The sequence below is a fragment of the Acanthisitta chloris genome, unplaced genomic scaffold (assembly GCF_000695815.1).
Source record: "Acanthisitta chloris isolate BGI_N310 unplaced genomic scaffold, ASM69581v1 scaffold34842, whole genome shotgun sequence".
Classification (NCBI taxonomy): domain Eukaryota; kingdom Metazoa; phylum Chordata; class Aves; order Passeriformes; family Acanthisittidae; genus Acanthisitta; species Acanthisitta chloris.
Genome location: NW_008661612.1, coordinates 1,815 through 24,202, shown reverse-complemented (window position 1 = coordinate 24,202; position 22,388 = coordinate 1,815). Strand labels below are relative to the sequence as shown.

The following is a 22,388-nucleotide window of genomic DNA, read 5'->3' as shown; positions in this document are numbered from 1 at the left end:
GTCTCGTTTATTACTGCTGATATGTTTATATCCAGTTTTAAGTCCTGCTAATCCCTCTTTCCATAAAATTTAGAAATGTGTCTGATACTGAGCCAACTTTAATGCTAACTGCTGAAGCGGTGGAAGAAGACAGTCTGTAGCACTTGTCCTCACATTTCTGTTTCACTTGTTTGCATAATGGTGCTTACAAACAAAATACAAAGTATTTGAGTCCTCATGGTAAAGGTATTGCTGCGAAGATTCAGACTCCAAACTTGATTGGTGTTGAAAGACCTGAGTGTTGCTCCTGTGTCTGTGGAAACAGTTGGGATGTTGTAGATTGCATGATCTTTACTTGCTGCAGTTTAATTTTAGACTTGTAAGTAAGGAGCAGCTATTGATGGTTTTGTTATACTTGCACCTGGAAACCAATATTTTTCTACTGGTGATCTGTTGGAGACCATTAGGTGTGGGCAGCTTGTTTTTCAGCATACTTGTTGTGTTTCCTTCATTGCAGCTTGGTTCTCTAGTGCATAAAGAAAGAGAAATGCTCTAGTTTAATAATCCTCTCAAAGGTTGGGGATATCATTTGTGACATAGAACAGAGCAAGCAGCAGCTTTCTGAGTACTGCATGTTCATTTCCATCAGAAAAGGTTTATTTTCATCTATATGGAGGAAAGTGACCAGTTGAAAAGTTCACTTAAGATACCTATTACTCTATTTTCTTTTAGCTTCCTCAGTGGCAAAAGGTAGATAACTTTAATGGTCATAGAACCAGAGAATGAATCATAGAATCAGAGAGTGGTTTGGGTTGAAAGGGACCTTAAAGCTCATCTCATTCCTCCCCACTGCCATGGGCAGGGACATCTCCCACTGGACCAGGTTGCTCCAAGCCCCATCCAAGTGGCACAGTCCTGTCCTGTCAGTCTTCGTGTCTTCTTTCACTTTTCATGTCTGAACAGTGGGATTAGTGTTAAAAATCTTTCTAGAAAATGTTTCTAAAAATCTTCTTTTAAACTAAAGTTTTTGTACCTTGTTCTGCAGTTTAAGTCTGGGGCAATGGCTGATACAGTGCTGCTCCCTTTGCGGTAGCTCCGTACGGAATGATCTCCAGTTAAATCAGATTCTGATGGTTCAGACCAGGCTCTGGGGTTCCCAGTCCCTCTGTTGTGATGGAATAGGCATGGATCTGCCTCAGTTCACTCACTGGGCTTGGGTGCAGTGAGCAGAGTGCCCTCAGCTGGCACCAGGACCGGCGAGAGCAGGGATCAATCACAGCTCTGGATGATGGATGTTCCATGGGTTCAGATCTGTGACTCATGACAGGTAAAATCAGCAGTTTCATCTTCTGTCATGAGAAGCTGGAATAATGATAGGGCTGCCCTCTACTCATCATCCTGCTCTGGGTGGGAGGATTTTAGGTTTTCCTTAAAAACTGAAGCACAACTTGGTGTAAAGACAAATGAGTATTAGGTAGTCATAAATTTGGGCTAGAAATTAGGGATTGCTCAGCCAGCGGAGAAGCAGAGTTTGGGGACAGGCATGGTGGAGGCAGAAGACCAACTGGGCTTAAAATAAAGTTCAGTACATTTAGAAAAGGGGTAGATGATAGCTCACTGAGGGGTGCCGTGGCTCAGGAGGTCCTTCCAGCATGTATTTGAGCTCCCTATTTTCCAGTCTTCTCATTATTACTCAAATTCCATTCAGCTGATCTTTAATTATCTCATCTCTGTGGAAGCAAAGTGACATGCCCATGTCAAAGAGAAGACTGCCCACTTGGTCTGTAGCTCTCACACCAGCTGGGGATGTGGTTTGTGGCCTGGTAAGAGAATTTTGACAGAAACAGAGAGTTAAGGGACATATTTTTCTTTCATCTTATTCAGATTCACAGATATCAATTTATTTTAATCACTTGAAAAAGACCTTCTGATACACGATTCACTTTTAAGTGATCATTACCGAATACAATAGGACATAAAGTGTAAGGAGAATTTTCAGTGTGTGGTGAAAAGTGAGTGGTAAGAAGATGAGGGAGATCTAAAAGCACAGCCTAGGTTGGTGCTGGCTTTGTAGGTGTGTTTCACTTTTTTTTTTTTCCAAAACAATTTGAGGATGTTGAGTCATTTTGTAAGTTCTGGATTCTATTAAAAAAAAGAGGGGGAGTAGGCAGGAGCACAGTGAAAAAGGTTGTATTTAACCAAACAAAACAACCAAACCCAACACAGTTTTCATGTGTCTGATTTGAAATAGAAACACACTAGTTTCAGGAATTTTAAGTGTTCAGTCACTCTTGGCTTCAAAAAACATGAGGTGTGTTTTTAATCCTGGCTGCTCTCACTGGGTTTTCTTGTGTTCTCTTCTGAAGCACTGCAGTATGGAACTGGCTCCAGGAGCAGTGTTCAGGTGTATTTTGCTTTTCTGGAGGAAAAAAAGACCTAATGGAGCTGGACAGATGCAAAGAGGATGTCAAACACGTTTAAAATTTGGATGAGCCATTTCTAAAGGCAGTATTACTCTCCAAGTCACTGCATACATTAAAGTTTTCATCTGTTCTTCTGCATAGTTCATCCTGTTGTAGAAGTTAAAGGATACCCTGAGGTTTTCCCTTTACCCCATGTTCTTTTTCCCTGATTCATTATATATTGTGATCATACGAGGTATGAAATTCCTTGACATTCTGCTGATGGAAAATGAAGCCCAGGATGCGTGTGGGGGGTGTTGTATCACTCTGGTGTAGTCAAACAGACATGCAGCACTTCTGAAGTTAACCACTTCAAACTAATTTAAAATCAGAAGGGAAGATTTAAACATCTTGCCATTTGGGCGACACAGTTGCCAAATAACCTGCAGCTGAAGGGCTCTGAGAGTTTGACATTCATGATGTGTGATCAAGATTGACATTGTTCATATGCTTGTCAGAAACCTGGAACACACAGGTTTGGCAGAAAGAAGTACATGTGAGTTACTCCTGGGTAACACCGAGGTCATCTGGGGAACTGCTGGTTATGGATCCTGCGTGGGTCGTTGCTGGGGTTGTATTTCAGATAAGACATCATAGAAGAGGTTCAGTTTTCCTGATCTTTGCATGTTTTCTTGGTTTGTCTGTACAAGCAGGTGGTGTCTGATTCCCACTCCAGCAGAGCTGTTCTGAGCAGCTTCTTGGTTCGATAATGTGTCTTACTCCGTTTGAGACTGAGCTCTGGTGCCATTGTTCCGCTCGGTTACACCCCGTGGCCAGAAGTCTCAAAGGCTTTAGTCAAGTGTTTTGAGTTGGTTTGGCCAAGTATGATCAAGAGAACGAGAATTTTAATATTAATTAGAAAACGAGGTGGTTAGTTTACATCCTTGTTTTCTGATTAAAAATCCAACCTTCCAGATTTTGGGATGATTTGCTCCCTTAAAGAGTGACTTCCACACTTCAGAATAGTACATTGCATGCTTTTTGTAAGTCTAAGTTTGGCTTTTCCTGTTTACCCTGTTGCAACTGACACTGTTTATAGAAGCAATTCTTAGGAAGCTTCCAGTCCCAGTGATTCCATGGTACACAGAGCCCCTTTCTTTGGGCAAACCAGCTAATAGGTTATTTTTAGTTGGTGCTTCATTGGAGCCAATAATTTATCCTTGCACTGGATGTTAGGGAATACATTTTGCACAATGGTTAGCTTTGCCAAGAGGAAGTTAAAGGTACTCAGTTTGGTGTGGAATTTTTTTGTACATGGTACATAAAGATTTTGAGGAGAATGGATGCAGTTTTAAAAGAGATACCACAACTTTGTCTTTCTCTTTTCTACAATAGTTTGTGTCCAGCTGTCAGAGCATATTGTATTCATACACATATTGCTGAATCTCTGCCTCATCTGCTGTATGCAGAGCTGACTGAAGGAAACTGCTTTTGATTTCTGATTTAAAAGTTAAAATACCTTTGATTAAAATTAATTTCAATACAAATTTGGGGGGGGGGGGGAGTTTCTCACAGTACTAGTCAGAATGGGCCGAAACATAAGTCCAGGAACTGTCTGCGTTCTCATGTACCACATGTGGGTCACTGATATGGGTTTCTCTTCTTGTGTTACATGCACTTGTTGTAACCAAATAAATATTGATTATTGTTTGAAAAATCATCTTTGTACTTTGTTGTGTTGTACAGCTTTGTGGCTCACATTGGATGAGAGTTTATTGTTTCTCTGTGCTCTATTTCATTGCTCGTTTGTTAGCCTTAACTTTTGCTTTAAGAAATGCAGAGGTTTTTAGGAACCTTTGGAATTCTGGAGGGTGGCTAAGAAAGAATTAATCAAGCCAGGCACCCCTGGCTGATCTTTACTGCATGCTAAAGTACCATTAGCTTAAGGGAGTGGAGCCCAGAGATGCCTCTGGGGCAGTTTGAATCAGTTTGGAATGTTAAGGAGAAAAAAGGAACGTGTGGATGTCTAGGCAGGAATTCTTATATACCTGGAGAGCTGGATTCCTGGTAACAGCTTCTGATGTGAAATACTGATGAATTCCCTTTTTTGCCTATTTTTCCTGTCTTTATGGAGTTCTAGCATTTTATTGTCCTACTTTGAAATTACAACACCAGATGAACAGCACTGGAACGAAACCTTGGAGCATTGTTATCCCAGTGGAATAGAGTTAAGTAAGTTGTGAAAGATTTCAATCTGTGATCAAAGCGGAGGAAGGTCAATCAAACATCCAGCTTGTGGCACAGGAGCAGAATTTCCTTTGATAGCTGATGAAAAAGTCAGGCTTGGGATTGTTCACATTTCGAACCCTTGGTGTGGTTTCACCGAGAGCTTTGTTGTCACCCAGATCACAGCACATTGTACTCGGGCACAGTGTAAACTGTGACTTGTTATTTGTAGCTGCATTAAAGAGTGTGGTTTTTTTATCCCTGAAGGTTTCAATCAGACTCTTTTGTGCTCGAAATAAAAAAGCCTTTAGGGCACAGAGTGCTTTAAATACGAATTTGTTTATTTTATGCCATATTTGCTTCTGGGTTTGCCTCTTTGCTTTTCAAAACAATGACCTGCTCAGTGTGTCATTCCAGTATTCAGGCAAGGTGTGTGCTAAAGTTTGTTTGACAGTTTGTAATGTACACTGAATTTGATACCAGTGTCTTTATTTGTGTTTAGCTTTGTCACTGATTATCAGGGCAGATCTGGAATATTGTTTTCCATGTGGTTGTTGCTACAGCATAGACAAGAGGACACAGCTCTGCTTTGGCCAGACACGGCATGTTTTCCCTTGAACTCTGGGAGATTTTTAGACTGTAATGACTGTCAGGTATAATTGAAAAGTTTTGTACAAATATTTGAACTTCCATGCTTGCTAACTGTAGAATGACAGGAATCCTTTTCCCCATCTTTTGTAAAGCACTTTGAGATCAAGGACTGACAGTCTGATATTAAAATAAAGCACCACGGACAGATCTGGAGATCTGAACCTATGACTTCCAGGAAGGTTAGAATGAAACTGAGTTTGTGTATACATTCCTTAAAGATGGAAATATGTGTGTTTGGAACGGTGCTTCTCCAAGAGAAATGTGGTTGCTCTGGATATTTGTGCTGCACTGTGGCTCTTGCTCCCGACGGACTCTGCAGTGACTGTGCCGTGCGATGTAACTCCGGTACACACATACTGGGGTCCAGTACATACCCCACTGGGGTGGGGAGGCTGGTTTTAAAAAAACCAGCCAACCAACCAGAAGGACTAAAGGCCTGGCATCCCTGTCCTGCTGCATTCCCTCCCACTGACAGAAGATGAGCTGCGAGTGCTGGGGCTCTGCCTTTGCGAGGCCGTTTGTAAGCCACCAGCTGGTGCTGGTTCACGTGGGTGAGACTCGTTTCCTGTGTTCCCCAGGGCCTGGCACCAACTCGAATCCTTCAAGGGGTGAATGTGATGGCAAAGTGGAAGCACCATCTCCCCTGCTGCCTGCAGCACACCTTGCCACTCAGAGCCCCCCCAGGATCTGCTCTTCTGGTGAAATGTCACCAGAAGCCATGACTAAAGGAGAGGTGCCTTCCTCAACCCAGGTAAGTTTCTTTGAAACACAAAGAAATTGAAATGCAGAGGTATCTGTTTGATCAAATCCTCCCCAATCAGGAGTACTTTGAAAGACCTAATGCCTTATACTTTAATCTGTTAGCTGTTTTTAAAATAATACAGGTTATTTTAGGACTAGAAGTCTGTTGAGGTCAGGGCTGGTGCTGTCCCAATTTTAGCCTCTCTGCCTTACCTCAACAGAACTTCTGTTCAAAAACCTCCATTTTTTTTAAAGTATACTTGCCCTTTTTATTGTAAATCCCTTCATTTGCACAGCGTTGCACACAGGCATATAATAATAGCATGAAGACAGATGAGACCCCAACTACCCATTGATCACTTCTGGAATTCTGCATTTGGGTTTCTTGTCACTGTCTAAATCTGAGCAGAAGCAGTCTGGCTCTCTCTGTTACAGAACTCAGGAGTTTGACCTAAAATTCACAGCTTTCTGTGGCATTTCTTAGTATTTTTGAGTGATACTTTAATTCTATTAACCAAATGGGTGGAAACACAGATTTTCCTTTGCAGTCCCTGTAGGGTGAAGTGAGCTGGTCTGCACAGACCTGCCGAGGCTGCAGCATGCCTGTGCCTCATACAGGGCTGCCATCTGCCACACACTGGCACAGTGCAAAGGATTTATGAAGGGAAAGCCATAAAATCAGCTTTTATTTAGAATTTGGATCAGCGGTGCCAGAGAGCATTGCATAAAGGGAGCTGTGCAGAAGGTGTTTGTCTTCTGCAGGCTTGTCCGTGTGGAAAGGAAGAGTAGCTGTGGAGGGCTAAGGGAGAATTTTCCAGTTTTGTTGTATGTGTTGGAAATTTTTTGTCCAGCATTTCCTGTTGGCCTGAGTGAGAGCTGTGGATGCTTACTGAGACTGGAAGCTGAGTAGTTACCCAGGACCTAAGCAGGCACATTGATTACTGTCTGCAAAACACCAAGTCCTGTAAAATACAGCCCAGTCCATTGCTTGGGCAGTGACAGCTTTGTGTAAGGGTAGGGTTGCCAGGTGAAATGACTGAGCCTCCCTTCAGGAAGGGATCAAGGCAGTGACAGTGATGGGAGCCTGAGCTCTGCCCACAGAGACAGGCTCTGGTACATGCCTGCCCTAACCCCAGTGTGCTTTCCCTTTGCAGGCTGCTTACGATGGGTTGTTAGCACTGTGGCAGTTTGATAACTCTGACTCAGGTAAGCAGAGAGAAAAATACACCTTTAAGTTATCATTCTTTTACACCAGAAGACACTGATCTGTGCATGTGCCTCTGTGGTGCTGTTCCAGACACAAGTTTCTCGAGACCCGAAGACGCGGACGGTGTGGCTGATTCGGCCCTGGATTCGACCCTGGCCAAGAGGTTGACCTGTGGCTTCTGCAGGAGGGTGTTCCAGTGTGCTGAGGAGCTGAAGGAGCACATCCATGAGCATGTCTTCTCCATGCTGCTCCCGTTGGACACGGCTGATGGCTCCCGGCCCGGCGGCGCGGGCCAGCTCGGCCGCTTCCAGTGCTCCCAGTGCCCCGCGAGCTTCACCCTCAAATCCAACATGGATCGGCATGAGAAGACCATCCACTTCCACTGTAAGAAGATGCAGTGTCCTAACTGTGCCAAGCTGTTTCGAGACAAGACAGACTTAAACCGGCACCTCGTGTCTGTGCACTCGAGCGAGCGTTCCTTTGTGTGTCTCTGCTGTGGCAAGGGCTTCGGTACCCAGAAGAACCTCAGTAGCCACGTGAAAGTGTGTTCCCTGGGCTCTGCCCACCTGGCTGGGTTGGAGCTTAACGACAGTGTAGGACCAAGCGAGGATCCTGAGGATGTGTAGCTGCTGTTGTGTATATGAGACACTTCCTTAAACTAGGAAAAGCAAATTGTTCCATGGTTCTCGTGCTGCAAATAAACGTTCTGCAGGTGTAATTCCATAGAGTAACTCCCCAAAGCTGATCAGTTGATGCTGTGCTGGTTCCAGATCCTTGGTGCAGTTTTTGTGCAAAGATAACTTCTGTCAGTCCATACAACAGGCACTTTGGCTGCTTTATTGGTGTCATCATACTGTGTTCCTACACTACCTTCAACTTCTTTATTGGTAGATCTCAAAGTGCTTTATAAAAGAAATGGTGTTGTCTTCCTCTGATTCCTTGGGAAAATAACATACCTCAGGTTGCTGAGAGTGTTAGCAAATAGAATTACTAATAGAATTCAGTCCCGAGTTCTGCTGTCGTGCTCTGTCCGTTGTCAGTTTGGGCTTTTCAGGGGTTTTCAGCATGAGCTTAGGAGCTGGGAAAGCATTGGGTGGCTCAGCCCTGTAAGCTGTTTGTAAAGTCTGGTTTTCTGTGTCTTTTAAAGGAGGCAAAACAAGCTGCTTGTTCATATGTGCCACAGGGTCTGTTATTTGGGTTTGAAAGCTGTTGCAAGGCTTCTGTATTTTATTGATATTGTGTGTGAGTACTTCTAGGACGTTTGTTTAAATCATCCTGGAGTGTGGCTGTGGTTTTAAGGAATTCTGTAATGTTTTGTGACTCATTTGTTTTATATACTGTAATTAAGTTAGGCTGGGTGTTTGGTGGTGAAGCAGAGCAAGGAGTTTACATAGATCTAATTGTCACTTCAGGTGCACATACAGAATCAGTAATAGCTGTACCTGGTGGGTAGAAATCTTGCTGTAATTTCTATTCTATGAAATTATTCTTTGAAAGATTAAATATTTCTATGTCTCTCTATATATATTTACATGCAAAACCAGATCATGGTGACTGGGAAATGAAAGTAGCATAATTAAGTGCAGTGGTTCCCAGCTGCTCTGCGTGCAGCACAGCTTGTCAGTGCGTGGGGTTGCTGTCCTCAGTGGGTGAGAGACAGCTGAGAAGGGAAAAAACAACTTCTACAATTTAGAGTTCTTCAGGAAAGCTCTTTCTCATAATACTGTTGCATCTCAGGGAGACAAAAATCAGAAATATTTAGTTGTGCACGAAGTGGACTTGAGCAGCCTGGAGACTGCAGTGGGGAGTTTCTTCCAGAGCTGTTACCTGTGGAAAGCTAGAGGAGGGACCATCAGTTCCTGCTGCCCTTGGGCTTGTGGAGAGGGAACAGGTGTGTGTGGTGGTGCAGCACTGCTCTGCCTGTTCCTGCTGCAAGCTGGAGCTTCAGAGAGACAGCTCTGAGCCATGCCAGTGCTGGGAAACTGGAGTTTCCCTGCTTGGCTTAGTTGTTACTGAGAAGGCTGCAGTCAGGATTGAGAATAAGTTCCTATATAATCAGTGCAGTACACCAACTTTAATCACTTGGGTTTAAATTTTATGGTTTTTGCAAAGTCATGTTCATTTTTTTCCGCTCTTGTTCCCACTGACATCCTTGGCGTCGAGGATCTCTGCTGTCTGCGAATGTGTGTAGTTTATCGTCTGTCAGCTTCCCTTGTGACAGATGTAGAGTAATTGCCTCATGATTTACTTTGCTCTTAAATAACCAGCAAGTGAGGAAGGAGAAAGCTGAGCCAGAAGACAAAGTTGTTACCAAATGGATCTTATCTGGAAATTTGGGAGCAGCAGGGTAGGATTTGTGTGAGTCAGGAAAGTAAAATGCCAGCAAGAGTAATTTCAGCAACTTCTAGAAAGCTTTGTTTATGATAATAGTTAATGATGTTTGATGTGTGTCCATTTTTCTCATATTTGAGAATTGAATTCAACATGGAATTCTTTTTCTATAGTCAAGTCAGCTCTCTGTAATAGAGGTTTAAGTGGTATTTTCCTTGGCCTGTGCATCAGAGTCCTTCCTGTCTTCAGCACTGGGAATTTCCAGTGTTTCCCTTCAGGATTAGGAATAGCTTTTTCAAATTGTTGGAACTGTGGGGTGTAGCAGAGCAGAGCCTTACTGGGTTTGTGTAGAACAGGTGTTCAAAGCAGGGTTTGTGGTAGGAAATGGCATGGGAGGATGATGGGAAGTGTGAGTCTGACAGTTAAATTGCACTTTGCTATTTATAACCTTCAGTATAATGAGGGTTAAGCGGACAAGAATTCTCCTAACATTGGTGAATTCCTCATAATAACCCAAGGAGTGCAGCACTCCGGTGATTATTCACTAGATATGAGTTTACAGAGTTAATCCAGTGCAGCTCTGCCAGGCAGTGCATCACTAGTGCTTTTCCTTGTCTCTCAGGGATGTAAGAGCCTGGTTTTTCTAACAGCCTCAGTGAAATAAGTCATGTTACTTGAAATGACAATACCAAAGGTTTTTTCCCAAGCATCTTTTGTTGGTTTTAAAAACACACATTTCCATAAATACTTCAGTGACGTTAATTCCTGTGGGTCTGTTTGTATTTCCTTCTCAGTTTCCTGGTGCTGTTTTTCCTATAGCTGTGTCCAGCAGCTCCTTACCTATGGTGATGCTGATCTTCTTGATGATCTTGTTAAAGATGACTTCTTAGGACCTTAATGCTGCTATCTATAAGCTCTCTAAAATATTGTCATTTAGACAAAAGGTGATGCTCATACCACTCCTGGTATGTTGTGCATTAAACAGATGTACTATGGGTGCTTATATTTGACAGGACTGTGAAGATGTTGACTCTGCAATACAGTTATTTTTCTGACAATGCTGCTGTTTCTCAGGTGTTCCTTTTGTAGATACGAGAACTAAATATATGACTACTTGGTGAAAAAAAGAGTTTCTAATAAAACTGCAGCTGCAAACAGTGTTCTGTGACTGTTTTTAAATATAAGCTTACTAGAAGGTGAAAATGTTGTTCTTGACTGGTTTAAGCTGAATGCAGGCAAAAGCATGAAGGATCTTGGAATTGGACAGTGTTAGGAATGTGCTGTTGGAAATCCATGGATATGTTGGAAGCAGGTGGCTGTTGGTGTGTGGAGGAGTGTGCTGGGGTGCAGGTCATGCACCTGAGCTTGGGTGTTGCCTTTTCAGCCATGGAGTGCAGGGAGAGGTGCAGGAAATGGGAGCAGGCATCCAGTCACTTGGGAAATGACAGGTCTGGTACAACCTGGTGATGTAGGAAATAAGGGATTTTTGTGGTATTCTCTCTCTAAAGCACTTTTGCTTCCCAATCCTGGGGTCTGCTTTCTGTTAGGATCTCTGTGTCAGTGTTTTCCAGTGGTTCAGCCCAGCTTGCTGAGCAGCCTGTGCTGGGGGCTGTGGTGGTGTGAGCAGGACTGGACGTGGCCTTGGGCTGAAGGAAGGAGGGTTCATGTCCCCTGTTGACTCCCTGTGCTCAGCTTACAGCTTGCTTACCTTGTCTGGACTCCATGGTAACAGCTGTTAGAAGTGTGTGTGTGTGGCCTGTTGCTAATAGTCAAGTGGTTACAAGATCAGACCAGAAACATACTTATCATAAGTAGCTTTGTATCATAAAATTGCTGTTTGCTTCAGGAAAACGTGGGCTCCTTGCCTCTGAGTGCATAGATGAGGGAGTGTCAAATCCAGAGGAGAAAATAAAGCAAAAGATTATCTTCCTGTAATATAAAAGAGTTGTCGTGGTTCGGTTGTTAAAATACTGTAAACCAGAAGATCAGTGTAGGGTAGGAGATGGGACAGTGGTGAGGTCACCACCCAGAGCTTGCACAGGGCTCTGGACATGAGGCCATGCTCAGGTATCTCCTTCAGGAGGTTCCCAAAGCAAAGCAAGAGCAGAGTCACTGGCACACTCTGCCCCATCACCGTGGTGAGATCTACTGAGAGGTGAATAAAATGTCCCTTAGTGTGTTGGCTTTCCCTGGTGTCAGTGTTGCAGCCATGACCCAGGTGAGGAGGTGCTTTTTTTTGGCCCTTTGGGCTAGAAAATTCTCTTGACAGCTTTACAAATGTTGTGCTGAAAAAGCATCAAACCACCCAAAAAAACAAGCAACTGTGGAATGGACCTCCCCAGGTGCTGAGCAGCCCAGGGCAGTGAGTTAGGAGCCCAAAAACAGAATGGAATTAGATCCAATGCAAATTGACAGTCAAAGGAAGTTTTTCTTCCACGAAGTTACCTGTGTGAAGGGTGTGTTTAATTCTGAGTAGTCAAAAGCTGAGGTAAACTTCATATCGTGGCAATTTTTGATGATCTTGACCCAGATCTTGACCCATGCTTTTAGTGTCTGTTAGAACAATACAAAACTTGTTAGAATACTTTTCCCAAGTTGAGCTGGTGTGAAATGTTTGTTCTGATTACACAGGACCTGTTACCTCTTTTAAAGGTGTCTCTTAATAGTGTCAGGTGGTTTGCACTTCTGCCTGAGTGACAATTGTAGTTACCTTTCCTGTTGTTTTACCTGTATAGAAATACAAGACAAAGTAATTTTGAAAAGCAGAGGAAAAAAACCAGCCCACATATTGGGCATGAAATTACCCTGACTGCAGGGACCTACTGATTTTCTTTTAAAAAGCCACTTTTCAGTGTACTGTGTAGCTCCAGGGCATCACCTGTGATGTGCTGAGGACATGCACTGCACATCCACCTAGTAGGGCCTTTTTAGGTGGTAACACTTCAATAAGCATCAAAAATATTGCTGAGTACTGGGTCTGTTAGGAGCCAGGTAGTAGGTCTGGTATTCCCCATTTCCTCAGCTCTCCCCATAGACTGTTCTATTCCCCAAGAGCCATTTATATACACATAAGGCAGTTACGGTGATTAACCAGAACTTGCTTTGTTTTTTTTTCCTTTCCTTGTTATGTAAATATATTGCTTTGAGAAATAACAATAATTAGGAGAAAAGTAGGTGAAAATTAACATACTAATGGGAAGCAATAGAATAAGGAGAAGCTGGAGATTTCAGATCCTCTCCACATGGACAGTCACTTCCAGACTTGTAGTGGGTGGATGTCCTCGGGGAGCAGCGAATATTCTGTCTTCACCTGCTGTGTTTTGTGGCTGTTTGCAGGAGGAACTGGAGTTGGATAATGTAGGGAATGGTGGCTGTAACTGTCTCATCCTCAGTCTCTGCTTCTTCACCAAAATGCTCTTGGGGGGTGTGATGATGTGCTAAAGCACATGGTGCTGTGGGGGTGTTACCTTTGGGGACTTCTGTTCCTGGCTGCCTGTTTCTTCCACAAGGAATAGTGTTTGAGTTTCAGATACTGATGCTTAGGATAGTTCATGGCAAGAAATCAGAACCACAGCAGATTGCCAGCCCTCTATATCTGCCCTTCAGCAAGCATTGAGCAATGTCCATTACAGGCTGTCGCTGAATGTTTGTGTTGGCTCGTTCAAAAGCTTCTCTGATGAAGGTCCCCGACTTCTTAGCTTGAATAATATAAGTGTAATAAGACAGTTATGGATCAAAAATATTGTAGATAGTTAAGGGGTGAGAGTATGATTTCACAGTGAACAGAACAGTGAAGTAGTCACTGAGAAGACTGAACTGTTTTGAGACACTCTGAGATGAATCTGTGTGTTCTGCTTGCTCTCTTGCAGTCAACGAGTTCACAGTCATCAGGAAGAAATTCAAGTGCCCATACTGCAGCTTCTCAGCCATGCATCAGTGCATCCTGAAGAGACACATGCGATCCCACACGGGAGAAAGGCCCTATCCCTGCGAGATCTGTGGGAAGAAGTTCACCCGCCGGGAGCACATGAAGCGACACACTCTGGTAAGGAAGGGACTGGGGGAATCAGCCCATTTGTTCTGGGTAAAGACAGCAGGAGCATCACCTGATTTAGGTCTGGATTTTGTTTCCCCCCCAGGGCTCCTCTGAAGGCTTCTCCTGCATCTTTTTTCCCTGTCTTTCAGAGGTCTTGTGGTTGGCTGCCTGTTCATCCAGAGCTAACCTCCCCCTGCTCGCTGAGCTCAGCCGGAGGGTTCCCAAGTGGCAGCTCAGAGCTGTCAGCAGTGCCCACACTGAGGGGCTGGAGCAGCCTGGCAGCCCAGCTGGGTTCTTCCCCTTCCCACCCAGTGCTGCCTGGGACGGAAAGGAAAATACTCAGCGCTGTCCTGGAGATGGAAAAGGACTTTTTTTCTATTTAATAGGGGAAGTCTGGATATTAGGAAAAAATTCTTCATTGAAAGGGTTGTCAATCCCTGGCACAGCTGCCCAGGGCAGTGGTGGAGTCACCATCCCTGGAGGGGTTTAACAGACGTGGAGATGTGTCACCTGGGGACATGGTTTAGCGGTGGCCTTGGCAGTGCTGGAGGAATGATTGGACTTGATGGTCTTGGAGAGCTTTCCCAACCTTAACAATTCTATAATTCTATGACTCGGTTCAGAGAGCTTTAAAATACATCACTCAGCAAGAATTCAAGGCAAAGCTACTCTGGCCTGGCCATGCTTAGTTATCAAAAATCCTGTTACACCTTATTAGAGACAGCTGCTCAGCTCTGACTGAGGCTGCCACTGGTTTGTCTTTACACAGCTTCTTCAGGAACAGGATTTTAAGCCAAACTTGGATTTTTTCTTCTATTTGGGTTAGAATTATTTCACCATCCTAAAGAGTTTCTCAAAGCTTGGTGTAGAGGTGCTGTGGTGGAGGAGCAGGTAGTCTGTAGGTAGTTATCTCAGGTGCTGGCAGCAGGCACAGCTGCCCAGTGGTGATGTCCAGGCCCTGGGGTGAGCCCTGGACCCCACACCAAGAGCATCTGGGGCTTGCATGATGGTTTGCCATGGTGCTCAACCCCCCACCATGTCCTTCCCTGCCTTCCATGTGCTGGTCCGTTCGGATGAGTGCCCAGCCATCTGCTCAGGGGACTGCCTGCTCCCCAAGATGTCCCTTCCTGATTTCCTTGGGGCGTTGGGCTCTGGTGTTCCGGAGGCAGATCCAAGTGTGAGCTCAGTCCTGCTGCAAGCACACAGGTTTCCAGATCTGTCACTGGTTTTGCAGGAGGGGAACACCTTGTCATGCCAGCTAGCATTTTATTTCTGAGAACTTCACCCTTTTTAAACCCTTTTTTTCATAAATGTAGGATGTTGTCAGCACAATTCCTGCTCTCTTCCTTGGAATACTGGCATTTAGTCAGTTAGAACAGCATCTTTCTAATGGCATTGTCCAACACTGAGGGCCAAATGATGTTTCTGTGTTTGATACTTAAGTAATTTGGCAATAAGGGAAGTTAGATGAATTTCTGTTCAGCAGCATGCAGGAATATGTGTTTCCCTTTGAACCTACTGACTGAAGTGTCAGTGTTGGAAAGGAGGGAGAGAGGTGATGAGTTTTTTAACAGATATGCAACCTGCTCTAGTGGAAGGTGTCCCTGCCCATGGCAGGGGGTTGGAACTAGGTGTTAAGGTCCCTTCCAACACAAACCATTCTGTGATTCTGTGATAACGACAAATTGCTTTAGTACTTGTTTTAAAGCTCTTTCTTTTTGGTGGCTCTTTGAGCCCTTATTCTGCTCCCCTGACCACCTTCTGTTCTCCTATTCAGCTTTTAATGCCTGAAAATCATTCATCTACAAGTTAAAAGTGAGTGATGCCTATAGATTCTGCTGGATGACTCTGACCAGCCCTGTCCAACTGCTTTTTGGCAAAAAAGTAATAAAATCCAATGCCTTTGCTTGATGCAGTAGAAGAATGTCGTGGGGACTAGCTCAGAGCAGGGGAACCTGCAGCCAGAGCACATTAAGGCACTTGCAGGCTTTGAACACAGCTGGGACCAGTGTAACACAAAGCCTGAGCCTGTGTCCTGTGGTAGCCAGGGCTGATGGGCTACCATGGGTCAATTTGTGCTCTTCCCAAATAGCTCTAGCTCAGCTGAGTATTCCAGAGTGCAGGGGAATCAGGTTGTGAGAGGCACTGATCCCATGCTGAGGCAGGAGCAGGGAGTTGGCCTCCAGGCAGCTGCTTTAAAATAAAAGGAAGGACTTTAACCAGCAAAACCTTTCCCACAGGCTGTTGTGAGCATGAAAAGAAGAAGTGAGTTAAGAAGGGATTAAGGACTGCTGATCCCTGCCCTGAGGCTCTGGTAGCTGATGGGCTGCTCAGGATCACCCCAGATCACTGCCCACTGCATCCTTCTCTGCTTCTACACCACTTCCCGAAGTGTCTCCTGAGGACCAGTGCCAGCCCCAGGGCATTGGCCAAGGGAGTGCCTGGGCTGTCCCCATGTGGTGTTAATGTATAAGAGCATAAAAAAAATATATATGTATTAAAAAAGAAAAACATGTATCTATAATAAATATCGGTCAGCCCTGAAGTTGTCAGACAGACTAGATGGTTGTCCTAGGTCCCTTCTGACTGAATTATTCTCTATATAAGTAAAATTAATATGTATTTTTACATACAGACATGTATGTATAAATGAAAGCACTTGATGAGGCTCCTTGTGGTGGAATTCAGGAGTTATCACTGCACTGATTTCCACTGGCAGAGAAGTAAGTGAGTGGTTTGAGCAAACTTGTTGCCTTCCACACAGGGCAAGTGTCCAGGGACAGATTTCACCTTGCACTAGGTGTTTTGTGCTTCTCAGAGTATATAATTTAGCTCACTGAGAAGTGCAGTTTGACTCTTCGTGTGCTTTCTGGTATCCTGCAGAGCATTTTCCCCACTTGCCTTGTATTCTGTGATATCCCATATGCCTGGGGTTCTTGGACATAGAGTGCACCATGAGTTAGGAACAGAAACAGTTGTGACAAACCAAAGTAGTCAGAAATAAGGTCAGAAGTGCAGCCAGTTGCATTTTTGGGGGAGATTCAGTTTGCATTCTCAGTGCTCCTGCTCTTTGGTGCTAGGCAGCAGTGGGATCAGGAGGGAAACCACTAAATCTTCATGACATTAACACTGGTTTGGTCAGGGTTGTTCTGCTCTGGTCTGCACAGAACTGGTGCTCAGGGTTGGGGATTTTCCTGTTTAAGATATTCCCTGTGGCTGTCCTCATCACACCAGCAGTGTGATGCTACTGTTACACCCCAGAAAAACAAAGAAAAAGGGAGGGAAGAAAAAATGAAGTGATAGAAGTTCCTCTCAGAACTACATGATGATAAATAGGCTGTCCCAAAGGATTTCCCATTGTATGTCACCTTTGCAGGGTTGAATTCATCGTGGTGGGTTTGAGTTCACAGCGGAAGGTGGTTATGAGCTGAGGTTGCAGTCATGGATTTGCCTTCGCAGAGCACGTGGGGACGTGTCCTTCCCTGCAGCTCTCATTCCATCTCCACTGGCATTAACCTCTCTGATCATTCTCCTTCTCCAGGTCCATAGCAAAGATAAAAAATACGTCTGCAAGGTGTGCAACCGAGTGTTCATGTCTGCAGCCAGCGTGGGGATCAAGCACGGCTCGCGCCGCCACGGCGTCTGTGCCGACTGCTCCGGCCGAGGCATCGCCGGACACCTGGACCACAACGGGGGAGAAGGGTCTCCTGAGGAGTGCTACCCCGGGGAGGGGCAGTACATGGAAGACCCAGATGACATCAAAGTGGAAGGAGACGAGGAGATGGGAGACGACGACGACATCAAGTGGAAGGACGACGTGGGCATGTCACAAGATGATGTGATTTTAGATGATGACAAAGATGTCGACTCCCCGCAGGAGCAGGACAACTCTGGGGAGAACGACAAGGATTTTACCTGGATTTCTTAGGGATTATTTTTTTGTTTGGTTTTTGTTTCGCTCTGTTGTTTGTAGGGGGAGGGAGGGTGGGGAGGAAGGAGTATGTTGGAAAAACTAAGTAGCCTTGTTGTCGTCCATGTGTGCGAAATAACTCTTGTGTTTTCTAAACAAGTCCTTCTCTGTTCCACTCAGACACTGTCTTAGCAGTGTCGCTTCCAGCGGCACAACTGACTTCGCCTTCCCCCTTCCCTCTTCCTCCATCCCCTTCTCCCTTCTCCCCTGGTGAGCCTCCACCCGTGGCCATCCCTCCAGCAGAGCCAGCCAGGCTGCATGTGAAGGAGGTGGAATTTCTGCAGGTGTGAGGAGGCTGAGTGAAGCGTGAGTCCTCCTCCCCTTCCCACCCTGAGCTGAGCACTGGGGAGAGTTTTGTGTCCAGAGCAGGTTTGTTGGTTGGTTGGGGTTTTTTTCACACCTTGTCTGTGCTAAAATCCCAGCAGCAGTGGAATTCCAAGCTAATGTTGTGACAGCAGGTGGATGGATGTGTTGGAGGGTTCCCTTGATGTACATACAGGCCTTCTGCAAAGTTATTTAAAGAGTTTTTATTATTTTTTATGGAGCCAAATAGATCAAAAGGCAAGTCAGATTACAGCCTTACGAATACTTTCTCTGAGGTTCTTAGCTTCCAAAAGAATCACCATAACTTTTCTTGGACCTACTGGCATCTTACCCACATCCTGTCTTCCAGCCTTGGTTATCCACAGGCGCTGAAACATGTGTTGGTGCTTCCAGAAGCACCTTTGGCTCTAGAGAACACGTGATGTTCTCTACCTGTTTTTCTTCTCTACAAATACCTTCACATTTCCCCCTTGCTCAGCTGCCTTTTTCATAAATATATGCAAACCATAGTGAAATCGAGGCATTTGGTGAAGTGCAGGATGAGCTGGGAAAGGCAAGAAGCCAAAGCAAGGAGATCCCAGCGGGGTGGAATGTTGCTGCTCCCATCCCATGGACTTTGGTGGGACCAGGATTTCACCTGGGTACCTTGTTCTTCCTTGCCAATCTGAACATCCTTGTTGATCACTGGTAGGTGTAACATCCACTTAGTTCATGGCAAAAACCTTCAGCTTTAGCTGTGCTGGTTCCGTCTAAATGATCCAGTAAACCATTTTTTCTTGAAATAAGAGCCAGGTTTCTCTCCCAGTGTCTCCTCAGACTCTGTGGGGCTGCTCCAGGTAGTTGGATTTTCCCTGTTCATATCGGCCACTGTTGCCTTCTTCCAGCTACACCTAAACAACAGCAACAACAACATCATCATCATCGTGTGTTGGAAGTGTCTTGTTCCTAAGCAGCAGTTTTGTTCCACCTTCACCTCTTTGCTTCTGGTGCTTTTTAAATCACCAAAAAGCTGAAGACCTCACTCCTTCCTTGCCATCGAGCGATGTTCTACGATGGCTGTCACGGTGGTACCTTGAAACCTGCCACAAAAGACAACCCATTGCCAGAAGCCAAATGACTCAAGGTGCTATTTTCCTCCCCGTGGGCAGAGTGTTCCTGCAGGCCTGGTGGTCTGTAAGGAAAAGCCTGGTTCCACCCAGCAAAGGAATTAAAAGTATATTGTACAATAAACCCCTGTAAAGCAAATAATCTGAAGGATTTAAGCCACTCTGTGCCAGGATTTGGCAGAGTGCAGTGGGAGCCTCGATCCTGGCACCTGCAGGAGCTGGTTCTCTATTCATTCCCTGTTTCCAGTTGCATCCTGGGTTTATATGGCATTCAATCCCTCTCTCTGCTCCTCAGTTCCTAGCAGACATTTCACCACCTTCTCTCTACATCCATCATCCTGGTCCACACTGCCCGTCTCTCCACCTCTGGCAGCTCCCAGGCTCCTGCTTGGTCGGTTTGGAGCTGCATCAGTGATGTGGGAACATGGATCTTTCCTAAAATCCTCTGTGTGGCTTAATGAGGTCACACCAGCATCACTGCTGCTGCTCCTTGGGCTTGGAGGAGTTAGTGGGACTTGTTTTAGCCAGTGATCATGGATAACTCTTCTTTCAATGGGGGAAGAGCAGAGCAGATCATGCAGATACGTTTATTAACCTGTAAAAATCTCATTTTGCATTTTAGCTGCTTTTCCTTCTCCTCCCCTGTTTTAAAAGCTGTAAAACCCCACCTAGTATGTCACGGTTGGACCTTTATATACCTTTTCCCATCACTTTTGGGGGGTCCCAGAGCGAGGGAGCTGTTCCCTTACCCCAATTTTTGCCCCTTGGAGTTTGGGCTCTGTATTTATTACCATTTTTACCCTGTAAATACGGAGGGGGTGCCTGAGCTCCTGCAGGTGCAGCCTCACCCCTTAGGTGTAGACAAATACATACAGTACTTAAAGGTTTTTTTCTGTAGCTTTGCTTTTTTTAACATGTACAAATCTATTTTAAAAATTAATTTTAAGACCCAAACAGTTCCAAGCCCTGGGTTTGTGTGACATTCCAACACCAGTGTGTGCATCCACCCTCCCAGGAGGAGCAGGTGTGGGCTGAGTCCTCCTCCTCCTTCACCTCCTCCTCCTTCCCTTTGGATGACTTGAGTTTGTGATCAGTTTTGGGGTGCTGAGCTTCACAATTCCTTTGGAAATAGTTTCTTTCTCTATTTTTTGGAAGGATGGGCAGGGATTCAGGCAGTGTGCAGGAGTGTGTCTGGATTGGGCCACTTTTTGAGGCAATTTGAGCTGAGGATGCAAAAGATAAAGAAAAAAAAAAAGGGGGGGGAGAGAAAATGGAAAATCCACATGAAAACTAACTTGTCCCGTGTTACTGTTGTGACCTCTTGTGTGCTGCTCTCCTACCAACACGCACCACGTACCAACTCAGCCCTTCTGTCGCCTCCTGCCTGTGGAAGTGCTTTGTTGTGACAGAGTGCAGAGTGGGAAATGCAGGAGTTCGTCCTTAACCTTCCATGCTTCGACTTGGGCTCAAACCCAGGAATTTCGGCTTTCTTTTTGATGCTGAAACTTTATAAACTTCACTGCTCACTTCAGGTGATCACATCCCTCCAGCTTCTCTCTGGGAGCTCTCGGATCTACTGCCTATGCAAACTTCTGCTCTTGGAGATTTAAACAAACCCTCACTAATTCTGCCTGGTCTGCATCTTGTCTTTGTATTTCCCTTCAGGGCTTTGTATACTTCACTGAGGTTCCCTTTTTTTAAGTTTTTCTAAATATATATATATATATGTGTGTGTGTGTGTGTATATATATATACAGAGTTAGTTTCAGGACAATAACTCCCTTAGAGGTAAAACATGGATACACTCAGTGTAGAGAACTTGCAGCTCATTTTTATAAGCATTCGTACACACTTGTAAATGTTCCTCCTTGGATTCCTTGATTATCCTCAGTTTTTATTTTCTGCCTGAGTGCCAGGAGTACAGAGCCTTTAGCCCCAGTGTGGAACAGGCTGAGAGCATCATCCTGCCCATGAAACATCCTGGGGGTACATGGTCTTGGAGAATATCTTGAAGGGTGGAGACAAACGAGGTCCTGTCAGTTTGGGCTTTCCAAAAATGTTATTTAAAACCAGTTTTGTGTGTTTTGAGGTGACCCCAGAGCCTCACAGTGACTGTGAGGAGGCAGAGGGGGATGTCCCCAGTGAAGGTTTGCAAAGTGACTCTTCCTTTCCCTTTGGGTTTTGGGTTTGTTTTTTTAAAAAAAAATATCAAAAATCAGCGTTTTAGACAACAAATATTTTTTGTACAGAAGGAAACCTGCTCCAGCATTCCCTCCCCTTTGATTTCTTCCCCACACTCCTGCCTTTAAACACTCCTCTTTCCCAAAGTGATGCCCTGTGGCTTTGGGCTGTGTTTTGGGACTGATGGTTCCATCCCTGGCCCTGAGCCACCCCCTCCTTGATGCTCCCCCTTTTGCACATCACCCCGAGGAAAGAAACTCCACGAAAACAATGCAAAAACTGGAATTTTTTGCAATATTCTGAAAGATAATCTAATTTTCACTCACTCTGTGACACGTGCGACTCCTATGAAAGCCATAATTAATGGTTCCTTTGGTTTTGTAGATCCTGAATTGTGTTTGGAATTTCTGCCTTTTTTTTTTCTAGGCCCCCTAGTCTGAGTGCTGTGTGTATGCTTTCATATATATTTATTTTCAACGTGCTTTAAACCTGTCTACAAAAAGAAATAAAGCTGAACAAACACAGAAAGTGTTTGAAGATTGTTGATTTTTTTTTTTGCTGGGAATATTCTATATTATACTGACTTTATATTAATTATTATAAACCTGTGTTTGTATTGAAGATGTGTTTAATATTTTGGGGAGGCTGAGGAGATTTTGTAACCAGAGGTCAGTGGGAGACCATGCTGTGTTGTACTGATTTTCTGTCGATGTAGTTCAGGTAAATCTGATTTCATTTCCTAGTTGCTGCCTGGTCCCTCGCCTGCCGGGGCTGCCCTCGGATAGAACCTTTGTGATGGGATTTAGCTTAGACATACCTGCAAAAATCAATCAGTTTCAATAAATTGGGAAATTGCTGCTACAATTTTGTCTGGATTTTCTTCTGGTTTTGGATTGTTATTCTTTTCCTCTTGCCCTGTGGGTAGGGATGAGGTGACGTTGGTGCTGTGGGGAACCATGGGCACCACTCAGTACCCTGCACCCACCACACTCCTGGATGCTGGGATGGGGATCCCCAAAACTCTCCTTCACCCCAGCAGGGAGCCCTGCTCACCCTCAGGCTGGGGGTGCTGCTCCTTTCCTCTTCCCCTCTCCCTTTCTTCTTCCCTTTCTCCTTCTTTCCCTTCCCTTTTTCCTTCCCCTTCCCCTTCTCCTTCCCTTTTTCTTCCCCTTCCCCTTCCCTTTCCCCTTCCTTTCTCCTTCCCCTTCCCTTTCCCCTTCCCTTTCCCCTTCCC

The 22,388-nt window shown here is 44.8% G+C and overlaps 1 protein-coding gene across 1 annotated transcript in view; it reads left to right on the top strand.

Moving 5' to 3' along the window:
* Window positions 1-17,501, top strand: part of ZBTB46 (zinc finger and BTB domain containing 46) — a 40,372-nt gene extending 22,871 nt beyond the window's left edge. Inside the window, exons 4-5 of the mRNA XM_009070296.1 lie at window positions 13,407-13,582; window positions 17,115-17,501. Coding sequence (XP_009068544.1) covers window positions 13,407-13,582; window positions 17,115-17,501 — 563 coding nt within the window. The remainder of the gene's footprint in view (window positions 1-13,406; window positions 13,583-17,114) is intronic.
* The last annotated feature ends 4,887 nt before the right edge of the window (window positions 17,502-22,388 follow it).